The sequence below is a fragment of the Pseudorasbora parva genome, chromosome 7 (assembly GCF_024679245.1).
Source record: "Pseudorasbora parva isolate DD20220531a chromosome 7, ASM2467924v1, whole genome shotgun sequence".
NCBI classification, from domain to species: Eukaryota; Metazoa; Chordata; class Actinopteri; order Cypriniformes; family Gobionidae; genus Pseudorasbora; species Pseudorasbora parva.
In genome coordinates, this window is record NC_090178.1 from 7,423,620 (window position 1) to 7,442,530 (window position 18,911).

The window sequence follows — 18,911 nt, forward strand, 5'->3', positions numbered from 1 at the left end:
AATGAAAACCATTTGAAATAGTAGCCCACTACATTGCAGTCACAGACAGTCTTTCACTGTGGCATCAATTTATCTAAAAAATCTGAACTTTTGCCATTCTGACCAAACAATTGGCTAAGAAAGATCATGCTGTCACTATCATTATTTTTTTTGCAATTGATTGGGTGTGAAATGTTTTACAATTAAGAAGCAATACAACAAAATTATAGCACACACTATAAAAATATAATAAATAATTTCTTCCCATTAATCCTTAAAAACTGTATTACATAAAAGTAGCTTGACTAGTAAATCAGAGTAGCTGATTTACAGTAGGCGGCATGGTGTCGAAAAGAGGACAGTTGAAAGGGGAATTTTGTCTGGATTTTTGCCCCTCCTCCGCAATGTACAACTCCAACAAACACTAGGATTTTATTTCCTTTCTATTGTCAAACCAGCCAAACAAGTTCATAGCACAGTGACCTGAGGGAAATAGAGGGAGGAGGCGGGACACCAATGCAATCTTCTGAGAAAAATGCTGCGCGGTACTGAGAGACATTTTCTGTGGTTAACATGTACGAGTGTAAATATTTTATACATGATACAGGTCTAGATTTGCTCTCTTTAATAGACAAAATTTAACATACAGGTTTAAATGAATACAATGAGTAAAAAATAAAAATGAGGGGAAATTCCCTTTTATTTCAATATAAAAAAAGTTACGGAAAAAAACTACATCTATACAAGGTATTGCAAAATTCCACCATACAGATGTGGGCGTATCACCTGACCGTGAACAGGTCCCAAAACAACATTATATTGCATAAAATCATAAAAACACAGAACAATTGTTCATCTGAGGCGACATTTGAAGGACGGGCTACCAGAGCAAAGCAGTCCGAAGAACAGCAACTGATTGAAGTCTCTTTGTTGCTATTAATCAGTGCTCAATACAGGCATATTAATAGATACATCACCACTTAGGACGACAGCAGACTTGTCTCCGAAAGTATAATTAGATCCAATACTTAAATACCCTTTGATGCCAAAGGCTTGGTGAGGAAACTTGTCCATTGTGTAACTATCCGCATGGCTTCTGGCAAGGGTATTAGGGAACCATTAAGTGCAAAACATTTTTTGCAACAGGCTCGTTTTGTTTAACATTACACTCTGTAGGAACATGACAGAAGCTGTGCCTAAATCTGAGTGGACCACAGCAGTCTTTGGGCATTCAGAAAAACACAAACTGTCCTTAGCATAATTCTGCTTACACTGAAATATGAAAGGAGCACAAGGACAGTAGATGAACACTAGTTAGGCAGTAGTAATTGAGAGCAAACAGCTCGCATGTTAGCGCAATAGCGGAACCCCTGATGAATCTGTGGCCGAGCTCGAGTAGTAATCTGTGAAGGAAAAGAACATGTTGATATTTGTGGTTTGAAGTATGAATATAAATTGCTGAGTGAAACTCTGTATACAACAATTATTGTGAATAAAGGTACCGTCACATGTAGCATTAATAGGCAAATTTTAGCAGGCAAAATCCAGTCGTTTCAATGGGAATCTGTAAGAATCTTTAATCAGGTTCGAGTTTGGTGCACTATAACATGGGAATTCAGTGTCAACCAGTAGACCTTATCAGAGCAGCGCCATGACAGGTATTAAAGCGAGCCTGTGAGGAATAGACTGCGTTTTCATTGGCATCCGTTGTAAAAAAAAAAAGCTCCATAAAGCTCCTAGATCACAATTTTCCACAGTTCATTTTGTCAACTGAGAGTTCAGAGTTTGTGTCAACTGAAATTTCTTGGAATTATATTTTTGCAGTAGAACAATCCAAAAACACAACATACAAACAGTACAACCCACTGAATAGATATATGCTTATCCCTCACAGCCTCGCTTTCATTTAATTTATAAATCAAAGATGGTGCTGTTGTAAGATCACAAACACAAATGGCACACTTCATATGCATTCAGGCCCTGTCCCAAATGCCACCTTAAACCTTTGCGGTCTCCTACAAGTCTGCACTTTTATGACGTAAAGCCACTTTGACTGTCGGGAAGAAGTCTGCTGTGGAGCCCAAATCAATGCAAGCTGGGCGAAAGTGCGCATCGAGGGCGCATATAACCCGCAAAAAGGCCCTCACGAGCATACTTCTGAGACCTAAAATGACGATTGGGTCACCCTACGATATCGTAGACTTAACGGACACGCACCGGCTGCCATTCCACAAGATCGAAAGTGCATACAATTGTGCCATTTGGGACAGGGCCTACGGGTCTTGTAGAGTTGGGTGTCCCATTTGGTTTCAAAAGGGAGCTAGTGTGTGCCCCCTTTGCAGTCAATATGCACACTTTAGCTAAGCCGGCACTGAAGTGAGCCCCACAGCAGACTTCTTCCCGATTGTCAAAGTGCGTTACGTCACGAAAGTGCATACTTGTAGGATGACCGTGAGTGTTTAGGGTGCTGTTTGGGACAGGGCCATGGTCTATAGCAAGTCTTTTGATTTAGCAGTGACCTCTATGTAGGTTGTTTCGTAACTTCACAACAAAACAAAATGGAACATACTAACTCTAGTTTTGTTTAAAACTACACTTCAATATTATAAAATTATTCCCATGTGTTGGTTCGTTTGGTTTGGAAGTTTATTTTTTCATCAATATTTAAACCATTTCAACATCTGGTCCGTTTTTTTTTTCACTTGCAAAATATTGCAGAGCAACGTTAAATGTGACTGAACCTTAATGCCTTTCTGCATAATCAATAAAACCAAACTAAAATTAAGGAAGAATATTTTTCAATATATAGTTTTGTACTGTTTGTAAAGAGACCCCACATTTTTACACTCTAGCATAAAAAAAAAAATCATAGCACAACAATTCCACAGAAAAGTGAGGCTTTCAGACTTGTTACATAATGAGAGCACCACCATTATCGGGGGAATAGTAGATGTGATCTGATATGGAGGAATACTGGATAAACTGCTTGGAGGCAAACTAAGGCCCCTTAAGAATGTTTGTAAAAGTGAGGTGAAAAGATTGACTGTCAGATACTTTAGGCCCAGCAACTACAGTTTACGGAGACGGGATGGGAGGACATGATGGGTGGGGTGTGTGTGTGTGAGGGGGTGAAGATCAAAAGCAGGAATGTCAATTTGAAAGTAGAGAATGAGAAACGTTTGTAAATGGAACCATTACAATAGGACATTGAGAAAAGAATACCTCATCCTCAGGGTGCAATAATACCATGTTCATATCCCGACACAGGATTGGCATGGCACCATGGGATGGGAGTAAATGATCTGTTTACATCAAGCCATCTAAGGGCTAAGTCAACCTCACTGACTAATGACGACAGTCACCAGATTCTTCTCAGACATTCCAAGACCCAAAAAAAATTCAGATTTTCAATTTGCAAAAAAAAAAAGCTTACTTTTCCCACTGTTGCCTCTCATATTTCGGGCAAGCTCATCTGACGGTGTCAATTCTGACACTAGCACCTCGGGATCTGCTGCAGGGACAGAGGAATATCATCAAAAGACATTCAAAACATCATCGTTCCCTACTGACACTCTTACAAAGAACTACCATCACTTACCATCACTAAAGGTAAAGGTCATGGTCTCATTCCCACTGTCGGGCAGCGTTCCATCCCGTCTCCCGTTAGTATGCTGCATTGCATCATGCGATTTATAGTCTTTGCTTTTGTAACCTTTTGAGGACTTGTTGCGAGTGCTGATGCGTATGACACCGTGCACCAGCCGGCACTCTGCTTCCTGCTCCTCCAAGTTGTAGTCCTGAGCAATGCTGTTGATCAGATCGCTTATCTCATTGGTCTTACGAGAGAAGGACACATCAGATGTGCATTTTGCCAGCTGCTCAATCTGGTGCATTTTATAAAGTTCTAGAAGCTTCTTAGTGATTAGCGAGTCGATATCTGTGCCGCCATCATCCAGGTCATCTAGATCCAAATCCTCCCTCGAGTAGATACTGGTATTACTGATAGGCCGCTGGTTGTCGCCCTTCCCGGTTGTCCTTGATCGTCGTGGAGGTGCCTCGGAGTTGACGGGGTACTCCACCTTCTTACCAGCGAAGTAGACATCGCCATACCTGAAGCTGTTAAGTCTTGGTACCTCCCTTGGCTTGCTGGGTTCAAGGCCTATACCACATGTGGGGTTGGACAGTGCCACTCCATTGGGCTTCCTGGGTTCTGGGTCAGATTTTAAAGTGTTGTCAGTGGAGGTCTCATTGGATGGCAAGCAAGGTTTGCGCGACCCATGAAGCCCACAGGTTAGAATGCAGCACAGCAAAGCTTTGCAACCACTCCAGCCGAGGGAGGCACATGAGCCACAGGCTTGAGTCCCCTGAGGAGAGTCTGCCGATCCTGGTATAAAGCCCAGGCTTTCTGAGCCTCGTCCATTGGCGTAGTGAGGATGGGTTTTACGGGGGAGCTGCGAGTCTATGCTACGAGGTTGCTCGCTGTAGTTCTCCTTGCAGGTCTCCTGACTCGTGCTGCTGTCCCTGGAGTATGTGCGGTTTTGCTTGTAGCCATCAGCCTTAGAACGGCTTGAGCTAGGAGGACGCGTCTTGTGATGTGTTCCTGTGCTGTGGCCAGGCATAACTCACCACATTTAGGACCTGCAAGAATGTGGACATGAATGTATCAAGAATTATCAGAACTGCGAAAGTTCACAAAACATTGATTCTTATGCACATTTCAAAAGGCAATATTATCAGGTTGCATAAATCACATTGCACAAATAAACAGCACAGCTCAATTGTAGAACGGGCTACTGCATGTAAAAAATTAGCTGAGTTTGTTTTGCTGAACATTCCACGCATGATTATGTTCACCATTATGAACATCTTTGGCCAGTTAAAAAGATCTGTCACAGCAAACAGCACTTAGAAAATGTATCACAGTAAATCAAAATTTTTAGATTTGGCCATTTAATTACGACTTTTGTAATTACGACTCTTTTCCCTTTTTTAGGCCTTTATTAACACCCTGGACCTGTACGGATTAGTTTTATGATGGATGGATGCACTTTTTCGGGCTTCAAAATCTCAGGTAGGCTACCTTTAACTCCTATTATAAAGCTGGGAATAACCAGCATATTTTTAAATATAACTCTGATTGTGTTTTGTTTGGCTGAAAGAAGTAATCATATACACCTAGGATGGCTTGAAGGCAAAAACATTATAGGATCATTTAAAAAAAATTTTTAACTAACCCTTAATGTGGTCTTTCTCCTCACATAAAGTACATTTCATGATCATTAAGTTTGTAGTTCTTAAGTGTGTGTGCTGTTGCAGTTACTGTGTGTAGATTAAAGATATGTGAAACAGGTCTTGTTATGCAGTATTTCAAAGAAATATTAAAATGAGTGCTAAGAAAAATGACCAATGTTATTCCGTGAATATAAGATAAACATCAAAGCGTTACACAGGCCTTGAATTCTTCATTCTATGTTCATTGCACATTGACTTCCGCAACCTTGGAGATATAACTGCAAATACAACACAAGCGTGCAATGGTGAAATCAAATAATGAAGGATTGTTTATCATCAATATTGCACCTACTACTACTATACATACTACTGACCATATGTTTCCCGACTGTGTCAAACTACTGCGCAGTGGACACCTTTCTCTGTTTATAAGCATTGTACTCCAAAGGCATTACAATCATGTGACCAGCAAGCTGATCGTTATCCAGATAGCACAGAATGCTTGTTTATTTATACAAGCCTGGAACATGTGAACATGGTTTGGAGATATTATATCAGCACAACCATATCAATATTACACATGAAATAAAAGCTAATCTTGAGGTACATATTACATCTTAGGATGTTTAAATTAAGGAAAGGGTTTTCTTTGGTGGGCAGGAATTACCCGATCATCAAGTTACTCATTTTTACATGCGTTTTTTAAATACACTCCCTTGTGACTTCACCTTTCATACAGTCAGTGTTTGGCTTGATGTTTGCGTTCTTTGTCAAGAGTGATGTGTTTTCTATGAATATGCTCACCGATTCTCAGGAAGCAACATGCCATCCAAACGGCAAATTCCAGATATAGATGATAAGTATTGTCAATTTGTCATCAGCCTTTGACAGATAGTCTATATAACATGGATGGATGGGGAATGAAATGTATACTTATTCGTTTCTGTTCATTGTCAGTATACATAGAGTTAAGTCAGACGGAAAGCAGGAATGTAAGTGCGCTCTGGCCATTGCCAAACATTTTATTTGTAGGTAGCCTATTTTAACAGATGGAGTATATGTAGGCTATTGTCTCTATTGATAAATGCAATTTGTCTGTCAAGTTGTACAATATTGAATGCTTTATTCTTTAGTCTTAAGACTCTAGCCGTTCTCGTCTGTATATCATGGCTGTAAAAGACTAATATTTATCGACTTCACAAGAAAAAAAAAATATGGCTATCATCATTTGAAATCCCCCTTACACCCACGGTAAGAGGCGAACGAGAACGCGTCCGCTGAGTCCATTGATTGCGAGCGTTCTAGCGAGTCGCTTCGTGTCACAGAGCAGATGGTTTGTCAGTGTCAGACACTTACCGCATAGGCTCGGATGAAATCTTCAATTGTTTTGAACGCAACTTCTAGTCGTTCAAGATCGCGGAAGTAGCCGAGTGTGAAATATTTTCCCTTTGACTCCTTAAAGCGTCCAATTCATCGAGTTTTGTTTTGATTCATTGACTAAAAATGGGTCAAACGTTTCGATTTCGTCGCGCAACACGCGCTTTCAGATTCTGCTCATACTAAAGCTTTGATCGGTAAGATTCGTTCCTTCGCTCTGCCGTGCCGTATTTTACCTGCGGCTACAGGTAAATCCAACGCCTACTTACAGGTAAGCAGTGACGTCAGCCCTTCAAACGGATGTTGCTTAAACCTCCCAAATACCTTTTGTTCATTGACTTTTGCTTTCCTTTTAATCAAGTAAAAACATGAATATTTTCAGCGTTTATACCGTATAGTGTGGGGAAAGTAGGCTATGTTCTAGGTTCAATTGTTCGTATACACAAAAAACATTTCAAACATTCACTTTAAGATATTAAGTGTCATTCCTTCTTGACTATAAGTCTGAGGTAAATCTGAGGTAGTCATGCACCAAACTCGAAAACATTACAAAACAAAAAAATGTGTAACAGATTAATTTTTTAGAAGTTCTCTTGATCTAATAATTACTATTTGCATTAGGGAATATCTATCAATCTCAGCAATTTTATATAAATCAGCATTTCAGCAATATTAGTGAAATAATGGAAAATATGTTCCTGAGTGTTGAAACAGGTCCTGAATGAAAAAAATTCAGTCATTTAAATTTTGCATTTTAAAATCATGATTCCCAGATCTAAAAAAAAAAAAATAATAAATAAAAATAATAATAATAGAAATCTTAAACATATTAGATTGTTTGATTTTCTGGTTATGCTAAGCTGTGAAGTATTTCCTCTTAAGATTAGGATTTTTAAAAATCCATGTCAAATAATCATGAATGACTGAAAATGTAATGGAAATTCTCATTTTATAGATGTTTATAAAAAGTATAAAGTGTTCTCTGTGGAATAATGCATATAGCCCATAATAAATGCAGACATTCCTAGACTACAGATTCGTTGACACTGTTTCACATAGCAACAGTAACATTTCAGTTTTCTTTGAGTGGACAATGTTTTAATGTTATGCTACATAACTGTGTATGCACACACCAGAAGTGTTTTCCCCAAACATGCTGTAATATACTGCTTTGCCAAAAGTGTAGACACAGATTAATATGGGCTGTCTGGTCTTGATCAATTGCAGTCATTAGTTCCAGGCTCTAGGAAGCACACATGCACACAGAGAGATTCACTGTGTGCTCGCAGGGTACATTAGACTCCAAATCCTTCATTGTGCCCCATTTTCCCCCAATACACCCCTTCATTTCCCTCCTTTCCTCAACCGTAGCGAAATATTGAGGACACAATCTGTAGCAGCGAGTGCTGTGGGCCGCACCAACTAATGTGATGGAGAGCAGCGTTTCAATCTGCTGGATAGGTTATGAAATATAATGGAGAGTATAATTCAGTCAGATAGGGTTAGATGCACATGAGAAGTCATTCAGTGCGTCTTTAGGTCTTCTTATAAAGTTTGGCAAGACAACAATAGAGCTCATATTGTGTATAAAAAAAATGTATATTTTCAGTATATAGATGTACATGTAGGGTTTTATGGCCTTTAGTCCATGTCGATTAATGCTAGCGTACATTGACAAATTCAAACTTGAGTAGATGAAGTATATGCTATTACAATTTCACTGGTGGATGTTGTCCAATCTAATGTATATTGCATTAGCCTACATCATGCATATATTGGCATTACATTAGCCAGCCATCTCTCTAGTTAATGGTATCTGCTGACCACTAGTCTCAATGACAAATTATTTTCCTTGATTTGGTCAATTTAGAAAAAGATCAACTTTGCTACAGACTCAAATATCAGAACATAATATCTACAAACATTTCTAATAAAAATGTCTTCATTGTGCAGTTATAGTGTTACATCCGATGGCATCTGTGTGATACGAGCATCAGCAGGGATGTGCCCTAAATGCGGGTCCATTCGAGGCCGACCCTGCTGAATGTTTGAAACATGCCCCAGCCGTGGGTCAGAGTCAATTTCGTAACGGTAATGATACCCCTCCAGCACATCCCGGCATGCTTCATGTAGGTCTGTGATCCATTTCTTGATATCCTTTCTGTTGAGGTAGACGACAAATAGAAAGACCATGCCAACGAATCCCAGCACTAATCCAAGAAACACGTAGGATGTGTTTAAGGACAATTCTGCAATCTCTTCGTGCGGTTTACCGTAACACCCCAATACCTGTGCACTGAGAACCCGCAAAGACACGTCACGCAGCGCTGCGGGGAACTCGCAAGACAGCCTGTCTGCATCGCCCACCCTGACCTTTGAACTGTTTAGCCAGTTTGCAAACTCTTGCGCTTCACATGTGCACACGTAAGGATTCTGACCCAACAGCAGATGGACCCGACCGAGCCGCTCCAACTCGTTAAGACCTTCGTCGCTGAAAGTTCTAAACGCATTTCTGGTCAAGTCCAGCTCCAAAAGCTGGTCAATACCAGAGAAAGTGCTGTTGTAGATGGCCACCAGAGAGTTGTTGTTCAGATGGAGATGCTGCAGGTTTGGCAGAGGAGCGAACATGCCCGGGGGTAAGAGGACAAGGCTGTTGCCCGACAGGTCAAGGCGTAGAAGATTCGTGAGCTCACCCCAGCGCAGGGCAGTGATTAGGTCGGTCAGAGATGTGTAGTTGTAGAGAGACGAGCGGAGGCTGAGCTCCTGCAGGGGGCTTCCAGGCACAGAGAACGCCTCTGGATGGATGAGCACCAGCTGGTTGTTGTTCAGGATTAGAGAACGCAGCATGTGCAGAGAGGAGAATGCATGCGGTCCAACCTCCAAAATGCTGAAAAAGAATGGACAAAGTTTTTTTTAAATGGATTTTTTTTTAAAATATTCATTTTTAGAGGATTCTAAATGGTGGAATATACAACAACAAAAAAAGCACATGATTTAATCTATATTACTGTCAGAATAGATAGAGAGAGATGGACGGACAAACATACAAGGACTAGATAGAGAGAAACAGACAAACACAGACAGATGACAGACAGACAGACAGGCAGGCAGGCAGACAAATAGATAGATAGATAGATAGATAGATAGATAGATAGATAGATAGATAGATAGATAGATAGATAGATATTTTTATTTACTGAGATAGATAGATAGATAGATAGATAGATAGATAGATAGATAGATAGATAGATAGATAGATAGATAGATAGATAGATAGATAGATAGATAGATAGATAGATATTTTTATTTACTGACCATATCTTTTCTTACCCATTATTGCTGAGGTTCAGGTGTGTGACGTTCTGCAGTCCGTTGAACGCGCTGTGGTCGAGTCTGTGAATCGTGTTTCCAGTGATGATCAGGCTGCTCGTGTCGCTCGGGATCGCGGCGGGGATACGGAACAGCGCGGCAGACGCGCAGCGCACCATATGTTGACTTCCAGAACACTCGCAGCGCGGCGGACACAACGGAACGCATGTGGAGACGCACAACATCGCGCAGACGAGCGTCAGCGACACAGCCGGCGGCATCATCCAAACTCTCACTCTCACAGTCCGGAGCATCTGATCACCGTCTTCACGGGCGGCGCTCTTCAGTGTAAGTGCACATGCTGTAGTAGGCAGCACGCGTGTAGTCCAACACACAGGGCTGACTGTCCTCCTCACTCTAGGAGCTCATTACCAACAGTTTTAACAAGAATCACCTCCTGATCTTAGCTATATAAGCGGAGGTGGGTGGAGCTGCATACACTCCACTACACATCCATCCATCCAGAGTCCTGAGGATAGTATACGTTGAGCAACTTTTTCCTTCTGATTATGTAAATTGCACTGATTTCTTTCTGTTCTTTGTCATGCATTAAATTCCCAAATATATAGCAGATGCACATTTTACAAATCAAGACATCTGATAGGAAAAAGGTTTGTTGGCTTTGAAATGCTAAATTATAAGTAATAATAAGCTCATGTTAATAGGTAATTTCTACACCCGTGGTTCCCCTATTTGAGAAGAAATGACTTCCTACATCCAATAAAAACATTATAAAGAAAATTATCTTATTGAAGAAAAAGGATCCAGCACTAGATTTATTGTTTTGGCATTACTAGCTATCTTTCTTTACAACATGACCCTTGCCTTTATATTTTGTTAAGCATATCTTAAGTTCCAAAATACCTTGTGAGGTCATTGTATAATAATGAGGACAAACATTATGGATATACATTTGTATTTTGTCATATAATATAAATGGTGTAGTGCTGTCAAACCGATTCATCGTGATTAATCACGTCTAACATAAAAGTTTGTTTATATATGTGTGTATAAATATAAGGCCTGTCAAAAATGAATCACAAACAAAATAAAAAGTTTTTTTTACATATGTGTGTGTGTACTTTGTATAATTATGTATATATGAATACACACACATACATGAACATTGGCCTATTTATACATATAATTATACAGGCCTATATTTACACATATATACATATAAGTTACAAAGTCATACAGGGTTTTCTTAAATATGTACACATAATGTAATCAAACTTGTGGATGTGATTAATCACAATCGTTTGAAAGTGTGTATGTATGCATGTATGTGTTTTATAAAAACTTTTATGTTAGATGCTATTAATCAATTTGACACCCTAAAACAAAGTAATAAAAAAATCATAAGGAATGACCCAAATATACAAACTCCCAGTAGAGTAAAACAATATACAGCTGTAAACATCCTGGATCAATTAAAATAATAACTGTTGAAAATTTACATTTTTGATTCCCACTAAATAATCCAAACCATTCTAAGAATGAGGCAAAAATAAATTATGAATGGTCATTTGTTTAGATCTTAATTATCATAATCTTCCTGATTATAGGTTATGGAGTTTCACAACAGTCTTGACATGAAATTGTCATTTAGATCCATCCACGTATCCGATATGATTATATTACAAATGTATCAAATGCAGAATCTTATGTAAGCGGTAATGGAAAAGGTCCCTGTAATTCTCCTATTTCCAATGGTACTAATAGTCTGCGTGTCACTAGATGTAAAGAGTCTCTGTATTCCCGATCAGCCTGACTGAATCTCCTAACAGAAGCAATGTAGTGTCGTACAGACGCATGAATAAAGTCCAGGTTTGCTTCTTGTAGCCGTGGTGCATTATGATCCTGAGGTGCCCTGCACGGCCATCCAACATCTCTCCGTGTTTGATGCTCCTGTCATCCAACCTCCGTCATCGCAAGTTGACAGCAAGGGCGATGGTGACTATGACCCCACAAATCATCAGGAAAGGCAGCCAGGTCTTCAGGAACCCCACAAAGCTACAGGACAACAAGGAACAACCTTCAAATGAGCCATTTTAGCTTTGTGTCACCTCTGGCTTGATTTAAAAGACACTTAATATTAAAACACACTTAATATTCATGACTACACTAAAACCAGCTAAATTTAATTGACAACATCGACAGTTACTGAACTGAGCTGAATAATGACACCATTGTCTCCTGTAGAGCTGCTTAAGGCTGAATTGAACTTGTTTCATAATTGATGAACTTTACAGTTATTGAGCAGAATACTACTTCTGTAGAGCTGCTTTACAGCAGAATATGAATTTGTCTGATTTTTTATGAAGTTTGCATCATTCATGGTTATTTTTCTGTTTATTACTGTGAAGCTGCTTAGAGATAGTAAAAAAAAAATCTGTTATTAATTACTCGCCCTCATGTCATTCCAAACCTGTGAGACTTTTGTTCATATTCAGAACACAAATTGATATATATTTTTATAAAATCTGAGTGATTTCTCTCCTATTGACAGCTACACAACTACCACTTTGAATCTTCATAAAATGAAACCATTAATTGAGTGGTTACCGGTAAGTCTGAATTCTCTGAAGAGACTCAATCGCTTTATATGAACAGATTGGATTTAGGCTTTTATTCACATATAAACATTAATCACACATCACATCAGTTGTAAATAGAAGCTCAAGCATGTTTGCTTGATGTGCGAGAACCAATTTCATTCTCCGGTTATGCAGCAAGTGGTAGTTGCGTAGACTGTCAATGGAGGGACAGATTTTATTTTCATTTGTGTTCCAAAGATGAACAAATGTCTTATTGTGCGTTCACACCGCTGGCGGCTAAAGCGTCAAGGTGGCTGGAAGTTATTCATTTTCAATGGGAGCCGGCGACGAGCTCCGGCGAGAGCGTCGCAGCACGTCTTGGACGATTTGGGCGTCGAGGAGAGTTGAAATCAGATCAACGTTATGGTAATGAGCTATGACACGGTTCGGTGGCAACCAGGGGAATGTAGAAGTGCTCCGCTTGAGAGAAATCCAGAGAACGCAGGCCTGTAAACTCTGGTTCCGACCACATTAGTTCTCATGCCAAACAGAGGAGAAGTGAGAAGAGATTTCCGCAATTTTGTCTGGCGCAATCAATCGTTTAGTAAACTGCGGTATATTTGTATCTAACGTTACTCCAGCAAAAACTAATTCTGAGACCACCCACAGCTTTGCTTCCAACGCCCATGGTATGATCAAGTTTTAACAAGTAATTAATTTTAAACAACAATAATCTGGGGCATTGGGTCCGTCTGTGCTCTTTGATGGTAAAGGGGGGTTCTCCCACAACACCTGTCTAGTCACCAACGACAACATAATGACGTCACACATTTTCCGACCCAACTTTAAGCCCCCCCCGGACTGAAACAGCTTCCAGCGCGCCTGTAATTTACTCTCCCTCATGTAATTCCAAATCCATATCAAAGGTTTGAAGTGATACGAGAGTGAGTAAACAATGGCAGAATTTTCCTTTTTGAAGATAGTCTCACACAGAAACCTACAATCCACCTCTCTCCCTCCAGAAACTCTTATTTTGTGTGTCCTGGTGTCCTCTACATCACAACACTGAGCGCCCCAGAGGAAGACTGGTGACATATAAGGGGAAACACGTTGGCCAACTGTGATAAATCATTCAGTCAAAGGTAAGGACACACTGACTTCTACATTCTAAGGCAGTATTGCATGCATCCTTCACAGAGCAATCAGAATGTACTGAGTATAGTAAAACAATCCAACCAACACTGCAGAAGCAACAAGGGAATTCTAATTACATCTAATTACATTATTATAATTAATTACATTTCTGACACTTTCCTTACTCCTAACCCTACCCTAATATCCATACCACCACACCTGTCTCTAACTTCACCCATATCCCACCTCATTATGAGCAAGTTTTTTGCAATACAATAAGTACATTGTACTTATTTTTTGAGGTAGATAGTAGTTAAGGCCACCTAATATAAAGTGGGGCCATATTTACTTTTTTTGTAAAGAACCAGAGCCTAAAATGAAAGACCCCCTATGGTGAACAGTTTTAATGTTGTTTATATGTGTATGTTGTGTTTTTAATTGGCTTTAAGACGAACCATGTGGAAATTCATGTCAACACCATTTAAATATCACAGATAGCATAAAAATAGTCTTTTTAAAAACTAGTCACTCACTTTTGTCAGGAAGAAATAATTAGACCTAAAATATTGTTGCAATTTTACCATTATATCAATGAAATCTGTGATGAAGAGGGAGTAGTGACTTATCTTTTCTCCTGTATTATTGTGATGTGCATTCATAGAAAATAGATTTCAATTTCCCGCTGAGCCTGCATCTCACCTGACATGTTTGCTGTGGATGAAGGACAGTAAGCAGAGATTGACCATGTTCCATGAGGAGCGGTTGTTGTAGCGCATGAGGTTCAGAGCCATGGCCACATGAGAGTGGCAGTTATCACAACACAGATTGTGCTGCAATGCGGTGAGGACGTCACAAACAACGAAAACAGAAAAGCATGTCAGTTAAAAACAGATATTAAGAAGTCACTATGTTTTTGTGATATAGCCGGGTTGCAAAATAAGGTTTTTAAAATAACTTTTTTGTATAGACTTCAAAAATAGAACATGCAAATAAATATATAGATTTATTTGAAAAATAAAATATGAATATTTTAGCATTATAATAAAGATTATAATTATTTTTTAATTTTTTTAAAATAACATTTTCTATAAAATTTTTATAATATAGACAAGTCTAAAAGTGATGGATCTAAAGTACCCAGATAAAAATTAGTAGCTCATTTTCAATGGAAACGTGCCCAAACAACAACGCTCGGTAACATTGCTCAAAAAGTTGCCCTGTGCATCACCTTAAGCCTTATTTTTGAATATATAAAAATTTAGAGCCCGATCGATTTATTGGTCTGCCGATTTTATCGGTGATATGAACCTGTCGCAGATATATCAGCATCGGTATATATGCCACCGATATATAAACGTGCGCCATTTTGAAAAAGCAACATTTTGAGCAAAAAGCTGAGAAAATTACTTTTTTTTAAAGACTACATACAGATTGGATTAATAACAATGATCAAAACACAGATGGAGTAGCAGATCATCACCTCAAAGCTTCACAGTCCTGGGTCGACAATTCATTCAATAAAATAGCCGTTTTGATTTACATGCTGTTTAATGTTGATGATCGTGTTATTTTACATATGCATCTGCTTATTATCAGATTGCTTGTTTCTGCTTCTTCTTCGCCTGTGTTTTGATCAGGAGATTCTCCACTCATTCAGATGGGTAATAGCGCCTCCTACCGTATATCAGTGATAACATGGAAATGGCAGGGAACCGTTTTCTCATTAAAGACATGATAAAAAAAAAAGGCAGAAAAAAAGTATTAACTGCTCTTGACGAATTACTGTAATAAGGGTTAATCTTTATTTATTCAATGAAGACTATGAAGTGATATTTTAGATTTGATTGCTATTTCCTGAAAATCTAGTTTAGACCTATGTAAAAACTGAAAAGAACTGTGTTTCGTTTGTATGTTTGTTCTTTTGTTTTTATGTACAATGTATGTATATTATGTACATACCGAATTATACAGTACCAGTCAAAAGTTTGGACACATCAATGGGAAAATGTGTCCAAACTTTGGCAGGTACTGCACTATAATACAGAAATAAATAATATTGGTCAATATATAGATATTGGACTTTTTTTACTCCCTAATAGCGTATCGGCAGCAGTCCCCCAAAAACCAATATCGGTCGAACTTTAATTAAAATTAAAATTAAATATATGGTAAATTGATGAATACATACAAATTGCACATTGTATAAATAGGTGAATCTCATGAAACCAACTCCAGCTCACGTCACCATAAAATCAGATCTCAAATGACATGCAATTCACATCATGATAAGAGTATATTACAGTAGAAATCAGACCATTCTAGTTTTGTATTCTTCAGACGCCTCATGCACAGCCACATCCCAGGCGTTTGCTCCACCGCCATACACTTTATTCTTATCCAGCTTCCAGTATCTGAAACAACAAGCATAACATCAGTAACATACTATTTTAACTTTTATTTATTTATTATTATTGCAATAAATACAGAGTTGTATATAATAATACACAATTTTTGTGTAGAATAATGTAACATTAATTAATTTCTAATCATAGTGTTCTAAGATAATGTGCCTAAGATAAAGTTGGTTTAATCTTGCAGTATATTGTCATTAATTAATGTGCCAATACATTTTTTCCAAAGTTGTTCAGTATAGTCCTAAGCCCCAGTAATGTGTTCTGTGGGAATTTGGCCACATTAACATTTTGTATCAATAATAGTTTATATTCAGTGCTGTTGGCACTAACTTTTTTGCTCACCAGTCACTGTGGCTAGTGGTTTTCCAAAGTTACTAGCCACTCAGCATTTTCACTGGTGATAATTTTGATATCTATACCATTATCCCATTATCATAATTTAGCAGCAGGATATATAAGGCTGCCGTCACTTTAAGACCTGACGCACGAACACATTATACTGTTACACATGTATTTTCTTTCTCAACTGTTTACATTCACTTAAAAAAGAACTGACTGCATTTACATGAATACTCGCCAAGAGCATTTTGATATTATTTTGTGTGTCTTTGACTATTTAAGCCCTGTAACAGCAACAATATTCATCCAGAGCAAATGAAACAAGTGAGTGAGGGGAGGCTGGTTTGTGTGTAATTTATATTGGAAACCTTTCAGATACTTTGGCATATATGTATAAAAAAATCTATATTTTTGACAACACTACATCACACTTAGTTTATTATTTCTGATGTATTTTTGTAAAAGACTACAATTAAAAATGTATAAATATAAAATTCAAGCCGCCAAAGTGGCTATGATGATTCTTCTCAATGATATTCACTAGTTTTAAACTCACTTTGTTGGTTTCCCAAATGCCATGTTGTCCTCCTGTGTAAAATATAAATTAGAAAGTAGTTAGTGCATCAGTGCAGTTAAGCTAAAGTCAGTTAAATCATCAGAAATAAACTCACTGATACGAAGTAAGGGCCAGCAAAATCCCTGATCACACCGGTGGATGTGCATATACCCATGTGCCCAATGAATGGCAGAAACCATCTGCAGAGACAAAAACAAAACCAAACAGTGGATCCTCACATCAAAGACCTGTGTGTATATTTGCAGTTCTCTGGTATGTTTCTTTAAACAGCTCTCTTTAAATATACAGATAAGTATGGAAGCCCATTTCCGGCATTTAAGAAAAAAGAAAATTATACTATGCTAAATCATAATTATGAAATAAAATGTCTTAATTATAATGTGAAAAGTCGAAATGATGACGTAAAAAGTAAACTTTGACATATTAATTTATAATTATGACTGTCTGTCATAATCATAACATTTTAGATTTTAGACTGTTTATGTCATAATTATGACTTTTTACATCTGACTTTAGTGTCATAATTACGATGTTTGAATGTGATACATATGACTTATGTCATACTTTTGATTTAATAACGTCATAATAATTTCCACTTTTGATCTTATATTTCGACTTTTTAAATGAAGCATGATTGTGATTCATAAATATTTGAGGATTATAGGAGTCTTAAAGGGTTATTAGTTCACCCAAAAATGAAATTTATGTCATTAATGACTGACCCATTCCACACCCGTAAGACCTCCGTTCAACTTCAGAACACAGTTTAAGATATTTTATATCTTTAGTCCGACAGCGTATCTAAGTGTATGCACACTATACTTGTCCTATACTTGACTATACATGTCCAGAAAGGGAATAAAAATATAATCAAAGTAGTCCATATGTGACATCAGTTAGTTAATTAGACTCTCCTGAACATCGAAAATACATTTTACATCTGCATTATGAATCAATCCGCTGATTCATAACCATTTGAATCTTTATTTGAGGATTGAACACAAAAAAAGAAGAGAAGACAATGCTGAATAAAGTCGTAGTTTTTGTTATTTTTGGACCAAATTGTATTTTCGATGCTTCAAGAGATTCTAACTAACTAACTGATGTCACATATGGACGACTTTGATGATGTTTTTATTCCCTTTCTGGACATGACAGTATAGTGTGCATACACTTGGATATGCTCTCAGACTAAATATAAAATATCTTAAACTGTGTTCCGAAGTTGAAAGGAGGTCTTACGGGTGTGGAATGGGTCAGTCATTAATGACATAAATTTCATTTTTGGGTGAACTAACCCTTTAACCCAGGCTTTATACTCGCACTGCAACACAACAGTCGAGGCAATATGACAGAAATATTGACAGGCGCGTTTCCTGTCAGAATGTGTTTGTGTTCCGCACGTGACCGGTCAGAACATCTCCGGTCGCTACTCACGTCAGAACCGGAATGGGTGTCCAGACGATGCAATGCGGATAACGGCTCATTTCTTTGTCTATTTTCTCGAAACCTCCGTGGAAGTGCTTCATCGTGTCGATCTCGGTAACATCCGCCATCACAGTCTGCGCGGTGACGTCATCGTGACGTCGGAGCCGGACTGGTTCTCATTACTGTCATACAAGAATAGGCTATAATATACTTAAAGCATAGGACTTAAAGCCTTTAAATGTAATGCATTATAAATGTATTTTTAAGGAATTAATTATGCTCTGCAATGCACCTTATAATGCATATGGTCTCAAGAATAATTGTAACAGCAGTTATAATACATTACAATACTTATGTAAGGCCTTTAGAAAGTATAATTCTTTAAAACACATGACAAACAAGTTCAGATGTCACAAAGAATCAGCAAGTATAATGCTTTTTAACTTTAGTCACAATTATTTATGAAAAGATTTGATTCGATTAGATTCAACTTTATTGTCATTGAGCAGTGTATAATACCAT

The 18,911-nt window shown here is 38.1% G+C and overlaps 3 protein-coding genes and 1 long non-coding RNA gene across 5 annotated transcripts; 1 reads left to right on the forward strand and 3 right to left on the reverse strand.

Moving 5' to 3' along the window:
• Positions 1-661: 661 nt before the first annotated feature.
• On the reverse strand, positions 662-6,806 carry kdf1a (keratinocyte differentiation factor 1a). Of its 2 annotated transcripts, none has more exons than XM_067447919.1 (4): positions 6,568-6,806; positions 3,578-4,617; positions 3,413-3,487; positions 662-1,382 (listed from the first exon to the last, which is right to left on the reverse strand). In XM_067447919.1, the coding sequence occupies exons 2-4, from the start codon at positions 4,596-4,598 to the stop codon at positions 1,330-1,332; spliced, it is 1,149 nt and encodes a 382-aa protein (XP_067304020.1). In that variant the 5' UTR covers positions 4,599-4,617; positions 6,568-6,806; the 3' UTR covers positions 662-1,329. The 2 variants fall into 2 exon arrangements, with proteins under 2 accessions (XP_067304020.1, XP_067304019.1); XM_067447918.1 differs by having other exon boundaries at positions 3,413-3,490; positions 6,568-6,805.
• On the forward strand, positions 6,789-14,425 carry LOC137082621 (uncharacterized). Its single transcript, XR_010906371.1, has 4 exons — positions 6,789-6,859; positions 9,939-10,245; positions 13,520-13,639; positions 14,293-14,425. It is a non-coding gene; the product is annotated as an uncharacterized lncRNA (long non-coding RNA).
• Positions 7,529-10,211, reverse strand: tpbg1a (trophoblast glycoprotein 1a). The gene is made up of 2 exons (XM_067447917.1): positions 9,919-10,211; positions 7,529-9,475 (listed from the first exon to the last, which is right to left on the reverse strand). Exons 1-2 carry the CDS (start codon positions 10,209-10,211, stop codon positions 8,542-8,544), a joined length of 1,227 nt encoding a protein of 408 aa, XP_067304018.1. The 3' UTR covers positions 7,529-8,541.
• tmem222a (transmembrane protein 222a) lies at positions 10,857-18,551 on the reverse strand. The gene is made up of 6 exons (XM_067447920.1): positions 18,399-18,551; positions 17,056-17,140; positions 16,941-16,972; positions 15,946-16,042; positions 14,331-14,461; positions 10,857-11,973 (listed from the first exon to the last, which is right to left on the reverse strand). The coding sequence occupies exons 1-6, from the start codon at positions 18,515-18,517 to the stop codon at positions 11,886-11,888; spliced, it is 552 nt and encodes a 183-aa protein (XP_067304021.1). The 5' UTR covers positions 18,518-18,551; the 3' UTR covers positions 10,857-11,885.
• Between the last annotated feature and the right edge of the window lie 360 nt (positions 18,552-18,911).